The 11,122-nt window shown below is 68.8% G+C and overlaps 2 protein-coding genes across 2 annotated transcripts in view; one reads left to right on the forward strand and one right to left on the reverse strand.

Annotated features, from left to right (window-relative positions):
• LAMA5 (laminin subunit alpha 5) overlaps positions 1-3,410 on the forward strand; it is a 44,455-nt gene extending 41,045 nt beyond the window's left edge. Inside the window, exons 68-80 of the mRNA XM_054577547.1 lie at positions 58-190; positions 269-412; positions 580-710; positions 805-975; positions 1,064-1,199; positions 1,292-1,434; positions 1,502-1,697; positions 1,773-1,940; positions 2,056-2,218; positions 2,328-2,461; positions 2,533-2,626; positions 2,756-2,875; positions 3,021-3,410. Coding sequence (XP_054433522.1) covers positions 58-190; positions 269-412; positions 580-710; positions 805-975; positions 1,064-1,199; positions 1,292-1,434; positions 1,502-1,697; positions 1,773-1,940; positions 2,056-2,218; positions 2,328-2,461; positions 2,533-2,626; positions 2,756-2,875; positions 3,021-3,322 — 2,035 coding nt within the window. The 3' untranslated portion in view covers positions 3,323-3,410. The remainder of the gene's footprint in view (positions 1-57; positions 191-268; positions 413-579; positions 711-804; positions 976-1,063; positions 1,200-1,291; positions 1,435-1,501; positions 1,698-1,772; positions 1,941-2,055; positions 2,219-2,327; positions 2,462-2,532; positions 2,627-2,755; positions 2,876-3,020) is intronic.
• Positions 3,411-3,699: 289 nt separating this feature from the next.
• Positions 3,700-9,410, reverse strand: ADRM1 (ADRM1 26S proteasome ubiquitin receptor). Its single transcript, XM_054577504.1, has 10 exons — positions 9,311-9,410; positions 8,277-8,490; positions 7,477-7,593; positions 6,060-6,183; positions 5,704-5,790; positions 5,150-5,231; positions 4,694-4,926; positions 4,347-4,504; positions 4,108-4,210; positions 3,700-3,931 (listed from the first exon to the last, which is right to left on the reverse strand). Exons 2-10 carry the CDS (start codon positions 8,487-8,489, stop codon positions 3,828-3,830), a joined length of 1,221 nt encoding a protein of 406 aa, XP_054433479.1. The 5' UTR covers position 8,490; positions 9,311-9,410; the 3' UTR covers positions 3,700-3,827.
• Between the last annotated feature and the right edge of the window lie 1,712 nt (positions 9,411-11,122).

Below are 11,122 nucleotides of genomic sequence, written 5' to 3' on the forward strand. Positions count from 1 at the left end.
GGCAGGGGGCACCCCTCCCCGCCCCAGGGCCAGGCCCCAACACTCGCTTGCCCGCAGCCTGCGGCGGCTCTTCCCCTCCGGGGGCTCGGTGCGTGGCTGCGTCAAGGGCATCAAAGCGCTAGGCAAGTACGTGGATCTCAAGCGGGTGAACACCACAGGCATCAGCGCCAGCTGCACCCGGGACCTGCTGGTGAGCCGAGCCCCGCCCCGCGCCCGCCCACGCGCGCCCGCCCAGGGCCGCCTGGTGCTCACTGTAGCCCATCTGCAGGTGGAGCGGGCCATGACATTCCACGGCCACGGCTTCCTGCCCCTGAGGCTCCCCGACGTCCCGCCCCTCACCGACTCCGTCTACTCTGGCTTCGGCTTCCGCAGCGCCCAGGAGAGCGGCCTGCTCTACCACAGGCTGTCCCCGGTGCGTCCCGCTCCCCCCACCTCCAGCTGCCCGCCAGCTCCTCCCCACCTCTGCCCGGCCCCGCCCCCACGGGTGTGACCTGCAGCAGCCACAGCCTGGGGCCCTGTGGCTGGAGGGAGTAAGCCTGGGGCCCTGGCTTGGTCTGCTGACCTGGCCACTGTCCCCAGGATGGGCCGTGCTACGTGTCCCTGCAGCAGGGCCACGTGACCCTCCAGTTTTTGAGGACGGAGGTGAGGACACCAGGGGGCTTTGCTGACGGAGCCCCCCATTATGTCACCTTCTACAGCAACGCCACAGGGTGAGCCGGGCACGGGGCGGGGGACCGGGGGCCGGCCTGCTGCGGGCGGGCCGGGCGTGGGGGGCAGGGTGAGGAGACACGGCTCTCCCCACAGGGTCTGGCTCTACGTGGACGACCAGCTTCAACAGATGGTGCCCCACCGGGGGCCGCCCCCCCGGCCCCCGGCCCGGCCCGAGGAGCCCCGCCAGCTCCTCCTGGGAGGCCTGCCGGAGGTGGACACCTTCCGTAACTTCAGCGGCTGCATCAGCAACGTGTTCGTGCAGCGGTGAGCTGCGTGGGGTGCGGGGAGGCAGGTGCTGCCGCCCCGCCGGGCGCCTCCTCCGCCGCTGACTGCCCTCCCCCGCCCTCCCCAGGCTCGAGGGGCCCCAGCGAGTGTTCGACCTGCAGGAGAACCTGGGGGCCGTCAACGTGAGCTCGGGCTGCGCCCCGGCCTCCAGCACCCAGACAGGACTTGCATCTCAGGGGCTGCTGGCCCTGGCGGCTCGGAAGGTGGGCACCGGGGGTGGGGGTGGGGTGGGTGGAGCTGGGGGTGGGCCAAAGGCAGCCGCCGAGCACCCCTGCATCCCCATCTGACCCCGCAGGCCTCCCGGCGCAGCCGGCAGCCTGCCCAGGACCCAGCCTGCACGCCACAGCCCCTCGGGATCATCCGGGGCACCTACCAGTTTGGGGGACCCTTGTCCAGTTACCTGGAGTTTACAGACATCCCCGCGCCCTCTAGCAACCGGTAAGGCCAGGCCAGGTGGGGCGCGTGCGGGGGGGCCACCCGAGCTGACACCCTGCTTGGCTTCCAGGTTCCACCTCTCGATGCTAGTGCGTCCCCGCTCGCGAAGCGGACTCCTGGCCCTCGCTGTGCCCCTGACGCCTGGCAGCCCCGCCCTGGCTCTCTCCCTGAGCCACCGGTACTTTGTGGCCCAGACAGAAGGCGGCCCTGGGCCCCAGCTCCGGGTCCAGAGCCGCCGGCGTTGGCAGGCTGACCGGTGGCACGAGGTAAAGGCCCGGAGGGAAAGGATCTGGGCGGGGCTCAGGGAGCTCCCCGCCTCACGTGCCTCTGCCCGCCCCCAGGTGTCCGTGCGGTGGGACAGGACCCAGATCCAGCTGGGCGTGAACGGGGTCTGGGTCCGGAGCCGAGAGGAGCCCGGCAAGCAGCCCCAGGGGGCGGAGGCCCCCCAGCCCCACACCCTCTTTGTGGGGGGTCTTCCTCGCAGCAGCCAGCACAGCCACAAGCTCCCGGTGAGGATGGTCCCCCCAGCGAGCCTCCCCACCCGGTCCCCAGCGCAGCCAGACCAACCCACCCTCCCCGGCAGCCCCCGATCCTGACCCCAGGTGACCCGCCTGCACCCCTCAGGTGGGTGCGAGCCGCTCCCGGTTCAGCGGCTGTGTGAAGAGGCTGGTGCTGGGCGGGCAGCTCCTGAGGACCCCCAGCGCGACGGTGGGGGTCACGCCCTGCCTCTCGGAGCCCTGGGAGCCGGGCCTCTTCTTCACCGGCGGCAGGGGAGCCCTCACTCTAGGTCTGTCGGCTGGCCCCACTCCCTGCATGCCCTGGGCGGGGTGTGGGGAGCCAGGGCCACGGGGGAGGGGCCGGGGCGGCCCCTCCCGCCTCACAGCCCCTCCCTGCAGACACCCTGGAGACGGCCCTGCCCAACGTGAGCCTGAAGCTGGAGGTGCGGCCCCAGGCGGCCACGGGCCTCATCTTCCACCTGGGCCGCCTCTGGACACCCCCCTACCTGCAGGCGCAGGTGCAGGAGAAGCAGGTAAGCCGGGGGGCTGTGCCCAAGGGGCCGAGGGGGCTGGCAGGGCCCCCAGTGACGGCCCCCGACCGCAGGTGCTGCTGTGGGCGGACGACGGAGCGGGCGCCTTCTCCACGGCGGTGACGCTCCCCGGGGCGCTGTGTGACGGGCAGTGGCACCAGCTGGCGGGTAGGCCGTTCCCCCCCCCGCCCCGCCCCGTGACCAGAGACGCCCTTGAGCCCAGCGGCGGGGCCTGGGAGGGGGAGGCTGGGAGGCCAGGGCCCTCCCCGATCAGCCACCGGCTGCCTGTGCCCGCAGTGACCAAAGGCGGGCGCGCCCTGCGGTTGGAGGTGGACTCCCAGAGCAGCCAGACCCTGGGTCCCGCGCCGGCGGCCTCACACCGCACCCCGGTGCCCCTGCGCCTTGGGGGCCTGCCTGGTGAGTGAGGCCTTGCCTGGGGGGGGGGGTGCCCCTCGGGGACCAGGCACGGGGTCGCCCTGCTCTCCGCCCACGCTCCCGTCGTGGGACGCCCGTGGGAGACCCGTCCATGCTCCAACCCCCTCCCCCCTCCCCCGCACCCCAGAGCTCAAGGACACCCAGGACGGGCCCCCCACGCCGCCACACCCGTGGCCTCCGGCCTTCCAGGGCTGCATGAGGAATCTGACGGTGAACCGGTCCTTCGTCACCTTGCCTCGCTCCGTGGGTGTCCAGGGTGCAGTGGGGGCTGCTGGCTGCCCGGCACAGCTGCCCCTCAGGGACGCCAGCCGGGCGGGCGGGCCTTCAGGGCATTCACACCGAGCACGCGGGCGGGGCCCTGCCTCTCGGAGAACCCGCACCCCCGAGCAGCCGGCTGCTGACGCCACCCCCAGCCAGTTCCGTAGATGAAGTGTGTGCGGGTTTCTCTAGACTCTGTGGGTGACCGTGTTCCTGGAAGTGGTTTAAGTTATGTCTTTTTAAAGATGGTAAAATAAAATTGGGGTTTTATACCTTTTATCTTTGCTTATAATTGAGATTTTCCTTCAACCGATTTTTAATAGTTTGAGAAGTCTGTAAGTCACTGGCCTCTTTTCTTAAAACATAAACTAAAAAGGAACTCAGTTAACTGAGTGCTGACTAGGTTTAAGAGCGCGCTGCCAGCCGGGCCACGGGCACAACCGCCCCAGGCCTTCTACCCTTTAGCCAGACCCAGAAGCACCAGCGCGCGCCCGTCCAGCAAGGGGATGGGGCTGGCACAGCAACCCCCGGGCGCAGAGGAGCCAGAGTTGTCAGATAAAAGACAAGACCTTTATTTATCAGCAAGTCGGGGCAGGGCGTGAGGGCACGTGAGGGGCCGCAGACACCGCTCACCCGCACGGCGGAGAGCCCCGCCCCGTAAAAGACGGCGAATAACTTAGTCTAAGCTCATGTCCTCCTCCTCGTCCTTCTTGTCCTTCCCGTCGCCCTCCGGCTCCGACCTGGCGCCGCTCTGCATCGCTTTGGCAAATGCTTCCACATCTACAAGGCGGGGAGGGCGTGAGGCCGCCTTCCTGGGCCCCAGCCCACACACGCCGACCGAGGCCGTAGGGACAGCCAGCCCACGCAACACACATGCCAGGGGCAGAGGAGCGGGGCTCTTCAACCGCCGGGGGCGGGGGATGGGCTGCGCCGCAGGCGGCCGGGCAGGCACTTACCCCCTTTGTTGGCGGCCTCCACAGCCTCTGCGGGCAGACCGAACTGGCACATGAGGGGGCCCAGCTGCCCCGAGGCCAAGGCCGCGCTGAACATGCCCAGGGCCTGCAAGGAAGAGCCAACACCTCTGAGCAAGCCCAGGGGAGGGGGGCACCCACTTGGGCAGGGCCCAGAGGCACTGAGGGCCCGGGCCGCAGCGGGCACAGGCGCCACCGGCCACGAGCATCCCACGGCGGCACACCTGCTGGAACTGCGGGGAGGTCAGTGTGTTCTGGATCTCCTCCGCGGTCTGCGGCAGCGACTCCCCGGAGGGCAGGTAGGGCAGAAGGCGCTCCTGGACGTCCGCGTTGGCAAGGATAGGCGCCATGATCTCAGGCGTCAGGACACTGGCCAGGTCCACTAGGGAGTGGGCACGCGGCTGTCAGGGGCTGGGGGCGGGCCCCGCACCCATCAGAGGCTGAGGCCGAGGGTGGGGTGAGACGCGGGGGCGGGGCAGGGGCGCAGAGGCTGGGCCTCGGAGAGCCAGTGCGCGCGAGCGAGCGGGGGCGGCGGGCACCTTCACCCTCTGAGCTGAGGAGCACGCGGTACCTTGCTGGCCGCCTCCTGGCCCGGCCGGCACGTTCATGGTGGCAAGGATGCTCTGGAGGTCGCTCAGCTGGATGGGCTGGGTCGGGCTGGCTGCCGTGCTGGTTCCATTACCTGAACTGGGCGCGGGGCTCGGGCTGGTTGCCGAGGCGGCTGCTGGAGCAGAAGGGGCTGGGGTGGCGCGGGCGGAGGAGGTGGTGGAGGATGGGGTGACCGCTGCCGACTGGCTCCGGGAGCTGGGAAGAGCAGGGCAGCTGGAGCCACCGGGCACCCCCACAGGCCCCACACCACGCTGGCCCTGCCCCAAAGGCCTTTGCGGTGCGGGGGTCTGGGAAGAACCTGGGCCGTGGGAGGACCCTTGCAACACCTGTCTTGTCCCGCGTCTCCTACGTCCAGGCTCCCTGGGGAAGGAGCCCCTGGTGGCACCAAGGGGGCGCGGGGGCTTGGGGGGGCGCTCACCTGGACGAAGAGCTGCTCGCTGGAGGCCCTCCGCTCCCCAGCAAGCTGGCCAGGCCCGGCCCGGTCAGGGCGCCCAGCCCACCTACGAGGAGCAAGGGGCATGCTCACTGGCTGCACGCGCCTGGGGGTCTGCCTCCCCCGCCCCCGGAGCGGAAAGGCTGGCACGGGAGCCGAGGGGCAGGGGCCGCTCAGCCGGGCAGCCCACTCCATTCGCTCCCCAGGGGCCAGCGTGAAGGCGGTGCGAGTCCAGCACAAAGCAGCGCGTGCGCCCCACTGCCCGGGGGCGCAGCCACCGAGACCCCCGCGGCCGGTGGCGGGGCGGAGCCCCCAGTGGAGCGTGTGCCCGCAGGCCCCTCCGCAGCCAGCTGTGCTCCCCGGGAGCCCTGGAAGGCCTGCCCGCCCGGCTGCCGCCGCGCAGGCCCTCCGCGAGGACAGCCTCCCGGACGCCAGTCAGAGCCAACTGGAAACTTGAGGAGCAGGTGCGCGCACGCGAAAGCAGCCCCCACCAGAGACCCCCCGGGCTTCAGGCAGGGCCGCGGGGCCGCGGGCATTACCCAGTCCTCCGAGGCCGGCCGGTCCGATGAGCTGCATGAGCTGGCTGTGGCTCATGTTCCCCAGCAGGCTCTGCAGGCCGCCCTCGCCTGCAAGAGCAGGGCAGGGGCAGGGGGCGCGCTCAGATGGGGCGCTGGGGCCCTGGCCGCCCCTCCAGGGCTGTCGCCTGAAGTGAACCCCGTGGTGGGGCCCTGTCCTCTCCTGTGAGAGCGGCAGTGGGGACGGACCGGGAACTGGGGGGAGGGCTTCTCGCGCGGCCCCCTCGTTTCCATGTGCAAACCACGGTCCACACCCTCGGGGCACCACGCGCCCAGCGCCCCCCGGACGCAGCCCCCGGCCCGCTGGGGAGGGAGCATACCGCCCAGCGCAGACAGCTCGTGGCCGCCGCCCCCGCCGGCCCCCAGCGCGCCGGGCATCGGTGGGTTGTTCAGGCACTCGTTCACCTTCCGGCAGTGCTCCTCGTCCTGGTCCGTCTTGGGCTCCTGCGGGGGGCGGGACAGCACCCCGGCTGAGCAGCCCGCCCTCCACGGCACGGGCTTCCAGGTGAGGGGCCTGGGCGCGGGCAGGCGACGTCGCCCGTCCACGGTCCCACGGCGCCCAGCGCAGGCCCAGCAGTCCCGCACCACGGACCGCGTTCTACAGACCAAAGGCTAAGCGTGCGCGGCACACCAGGGCAAGGCCCCGTCCTGCAGGGCCAGGGGCCCCACGTGGCCGCCGGCGACCTTGAGCCTTCCTCAGATGCCACGGGAGGGCGCTGCCCACAGCCCGCGGGGCAAGCAGGCACAACAAGGAGTCCCTGGGGTTTCGGGGGTGGCCGGGCAGCGCCCCCTCAGCGCCCAGAATTGCGAGGCAAAGCGCCCAGAGCTCATTGGTCCAGCAGTCGCTGAGCACATGTTGGGGACACGGACACAGGACAGGCGGGCAGCGGGAGGGGAGCCGCCACGCGAGCCAGACTGGGAGGACCGGCCAGGCCAGCACTGCGACCGTCTGGGGGATTTCTTGGCAAAACTGGGAAACGAGCCCCACCCCGGCGGCTGCCCCAGGCGCCCCCGTCCGGACACAGCCACGTCCCGCCGCCTCCGCACAGGCCCCGAGACCAAACCCTTCCTGCCAGCTCAGCCTCTGGGAGGGGTCGCGGCAGCACCTGTCACGCTGCACGCCACGCGTGCCCGCTGCTCGTAAAGCCACGCCCACGGTCTACCCCACAGGCTGCGCTCACACACGGAGGCAGCCCTAGCGCGGGGTCCCCCTTCACGCCGCTGCCTGTCACGGAAGGACTGGGACCGGCCAACAGCCGGCCGCTGGCAGAAGTACGGCAGCAGCTCAGCTGGGCGGGAGGCTGCCTGCCACCTCCCTGGACGCCCTGCACAGGACGCCGTGCTTCCGTCAGAGGCGCAGCGCGGAGACCACAAGCAGCCGCCCCTGCTTCGGCCCTGGGGTCCCCATGACCCTCGAGGGGCACCAGGAGACAAGCGAGCCAGAGGCCACGTGCCCTTCGAGGCCCGGAGGTGGGGCCCAGCCTGGAAGCCCGTGTCTGCCTGCCAGGGCATCCCCCGCCTGGAAGGGCACTCAGGCCCGGCCACACCTGTCAGGCTCTGGAAGGGGCCCCCCTTGCCCCCACGAGGGCCACACAGGGACCTCTGAGGTGGCACACAGGCCCGGTCAGTCCGCGCCAGCCAGTTATAAAAGCCAATTCTGCCACCTGACGAGCAGGTCTCTGACCTCATTTCACAGCAACCAGAAAAAACAAAATGCAAACAAAACCTCCTACACACCTGCATCCAGAAGAAGAGTCGTTTGGACCCCGCCTTGAACTTGAGCACGTAGACGCGCCCACTGGGGCACTGCGGGACGCGCTTGAACTCACAGTCATCAGGGAAGATGATCAAATCCTGCAGCAGCCACGGGGGGGAAGGAGTCAGTGTCACAGAAACACGTCCTTGGGTCCCAGGGCCTCCCAGGGTACACGCTGGGCCTGTCTCCACGTGCAGCACAGCGGCAGCAGGGGCCCACAGGACCGAGCTCCTCACCAGCAGGGCCCCCACAGGGCGGCCGAGCCAGGGTCAGAGGCCCCAGCAAAGGGCGTGAGGGCCAGTCACGGGGCCTCACACTGAGCTGGGGAAAGGGGACCTTCGACTCTTGGAAGGACTTGTTATTAGAGACATGGCGGGAACAGCGTTCCAAGATAAGTCAAGAAGCCAACTGTGACCTGCCGTTGAACCCAGAGCAACTCAGTCTGGAGGATAAAGGACACCGGGTCAGCTGACCCCTGGAGGCGGCCGTCTGGGTGGCGGGTCAGCACGTTTGCAAGGCGGCTGCAGTTCTGAGCCCTAACCAACCCTCAGAGCTTAAGGGGCCTGCAGTGCCGGGAGAAACCGAGACGCTCGGCGGGGCTGAGGCGACCCAGGAGCAACCCCTGAGCAGCGCCTGGGGGCAGGACACCGGCAAACCCACCCCCCACACCCTCTGAGGCCCGCACGGGCGCCACGCGGCTGTCCCCCCAGAGGAAGGGCAGGCCGCCGGCGCCCCAGCGGCCAGGTGCAGCCCTCGCGGGCAGAGCCGCGCGGACACTCACGTCTTCCACGTTCCCAGAAGTCCTGTCCTTCCAGCAGAAGTGAATGAGGGAGTCATCGGTCTGCTGGATGTACACGAGCCCTTTCCTTTTATCAGGGGTGACGGTAGTTCCTTTCAACGACATTTTTCCTGCCCGAAACTCCACCAAATACTTGTTGGAGGACCCACGGGAGCCTGGCACCAGGCTGGGAAACAGAGCGCCTGAGGTCGTCATCCTGGAAGGGGGACCGGCAGGCAGACCCGTCACTCTCGGAAATGCCGACTTGCTGCTCAGGCGCGGCTGGGCCCCGGGTGGCCCCGACCCAGGCTGAGCCGGGGGCTGCTGCTGCGCTGGGCACAAGGGAGCCCCCGAAAGCTGCCCAACACCCGCTCAAAGCACCGCAGGCGGGGACGGAGGGGGGGGCGGGCCGAGTCTCCGGGCACCGGAGCAATGGAACTGGCCCGCAGCTTCTCACGTTTCTCAAAGAACGAAATCACCCTCTGCATCTGCGCGGCCTCGCTGCCCGCGGCCGCTCTCACTTGAAAACTTGTTTCTAAGGTTGGGCCCCGAGAATCTGAAAGCCTGGGCTGGGAGGGGGCGCCGCGACCACACCGAACGGGACACAAGATTTTGGCCCCACGCCTGTGGGGCTGCAGGGAGCCCCCTTCGAAACCGGTGAGCACTCGGGGGGAGCCTCTGCCGTGCGCACGGCCCGCCCCCACCCCGCACTCCTGACAGCCGACGGCCTCGGCTCCGAGCTGGCTCAGGGGCGGCATGCAGCAGGGCGGCGGCCTGGGCTGGCCCGAGAGCCGCCTACCCGGTCCCCGACCCCAAAGGTCCTCGCCTCGCGCACGCCACCCTCCCAGGGCCCCCCAACCTCCGAGAGCGCCGGCACACTCTCGGACCCCGGCTCCCAGGCCCTCAGGCCCCTCTGCCCCGGCCCCCCGGCCCCTCCGGCTTCCGCGGGCCCGGCGCCCAGCTCGGGGTCCCAGACGACGCAGGCCCCGCCCCCAGCGGTCCCCGCGGCCGTCCCCGCCCCCGGCCACCCCACTCACCTGGCCCGCACGGAGACGCAGCCGAGAGGTGCCGTCTGGGTTCGCTCTTCCTCCTCGGCGCCTGCCGGGCCCCGCCGGAAGCTCCCGACCGCCCCGCCCTGCCCGCAGCTGTCGCCGCCGATTGGTCCCCGTCAGAAGCTGGGGCCGACACTGACCCGCGGGCGATTGGCGAGGTCGGCCGTCCATCACCCCGCCCCGGCCTTTTCCGGTGGAAGCGCTGGCAAGCGAACCGCGGGCCAGAGCGGCTCCTATTGTTGCTGTGTCATAGGGGTGCGGCGGCGGCCCCTGGCGGCAGCGCCGGGAATGACGAGCGGGCGCAGGGAGCCCTGGGGGCACTGGACCCTCGGACAGGCGCCCGACGGCGGGGGCACCTGCGGGGCGCGAGGAGGCGTCTCTCAGGGTCACCGTCGGAGAGGAGTGCTAGGTCCCAAGCCGTAAGGGGTCGTCACCGGGTCAGGGGTGGGGGTACCAGGCCATCGTGTCTGGCTTCACGTCCTCAGGGAACGACTGAACCGCACTCCCGTCGGCCCCGCGGAGGGTCGTGAGAGCGCGTGGTCCCCGCGCGGTGCCTCCACCCCGCGGTGTCGGTGCTGACTGGCCGCCTCCCTTCAGTCCCCGTCGGCAGCTCGCGTCCCCAGCGGCCGGCGTGGGGTGGGAACAGACTGGCGGCCGCCGTGCTCCAGGGAGGCCGACTGGGCCGTCCCAGGGATACGCGCGCCCCGCGGCGCCCCGCGCCGGCTGGCCGGAGATGCGTGCCTGGCCGGAGATGCGTGCGCACGTCGAGCGTGTTTTGCGGCTTTTTGTAACCGGCAGGGAAGTGAAAAGCGCTCTTAGTCCCTGCGGGTTTAAGGCGCCCGTTCCCCGGCCCGTGCCACCTCGACCTGCGGCTTCCGCCACTGTCCCGGGATAGGGTCGCAGGCTGTTTTGCTTCCAAACGTAGAGCCTCTTCTCACCGGAAGTCTCGTAGGTGTTCCTAAGGGAATGGGCTTGTTATTTCTGATTGGTTAGCGTTTTTATATTTCTTGGTTTAAATTACACACACACACACACACACACACACACACACTTGGTTTAAATTACACACACACACACACACACACACAGTCCTTTAGTGACGGGTTCATACCGCTGAGTGTAATGTCCGCGACGTCCCTCCGTGTCGTGCCCGGGTCAGGTTTTCCTTTTTTTCTTATTTTTTTAATTTTTAAAATTTTTATCTTCACCCAAGGACATATTTTCATTGCTTTTAGAGGGAGAGAGAGAAACGCGGATGTGCGAGAGGAGCGGCGACAGCTGGCCTCCAGCGCGCGCCCAGGCGCCAGGACCAGGCATCGAACCTGCCACCTTCGCGGCTAGAGACCGACGATCCGACCGAGTGAGCCGCACCGAGGGCAGGGTTTCCTTCCCTTTTTAAGGATGAACGATTTTTTAAAGTGTAGAAATGGTTTCTACTCGTTTTTTATTTTTTAATAGATTTTTGGATTTTTTTTTCTATTGCCATTTATCCCCCTTCTACCCTCCTCCCTGCCCACCCCCGCCCCCGGCGACCCACACACGGCTGTCTGGTCCCTGAGTTCCGGGAGAGGGGCACTGAGATGCGGGGTTCAAGCAAAGACGGAAAAGGCTGAGCGAGTCTTTGCTCATCTACACGTCCTCAGCCGGCTCTGGGGCTGCTTGCACGTCTTAGCTGCTGTGAGCGCCATGAACGGAAGTCCCTTCCAGACCCTGCTTTCAACTCCTGGGTGTGTTTCTAGACATGGAATCGCTGGCTCACACGGCAGTTCCATTTTTAAGTTTCTGAGGACTCCATGC

Source organism: Pteronotus mesoamericanus, unplaced genomic scaffold (genome assembly GCF_021234165.1).
Source record: "Pteronotus mesoamericanus isolate MK-2021 breed Mesoamerican mustached bat unplaced genomic scaffold, CSHL_Meso_final contig_436, whole genome shotgun sequence".
NCBI classification, from domain to species: Eukaryota; Metazoa; Chordata; class Mammalia; order Chiroptera; family Mormoopidae; genus Pteronotus; species Pteronotus mesoamericanus.

What these genes read in the sequence shown, in the direction of transcription:
- ADRM1 (XM_054577504.1), bottom strand. Translation starts at nt 8,489, where the DNA reads ATGACGACCTCAGGCGCTCTGTTTCCCAGCCTGGTGCCAGGCTCCCGT. An exon ending in GACTCTTCTTCTGGATGCAG is followed by an intron (nt 6,184 to 7,476) that starts GTGTGTAGGAGG and finishes CGCCCCCCGCAG; the next exon opens with GAGCCCAAGACGGACCAGGA. An exon ending in GGCCGGCCTCGGAGGACTGG is followed by an intron (nt 5,232 to 5,703) that starts GTAATGCCCGCG and finishes TGCTCCTCGTAG; the next exon opens with GTGGGCTGGGCGCCCTGACC.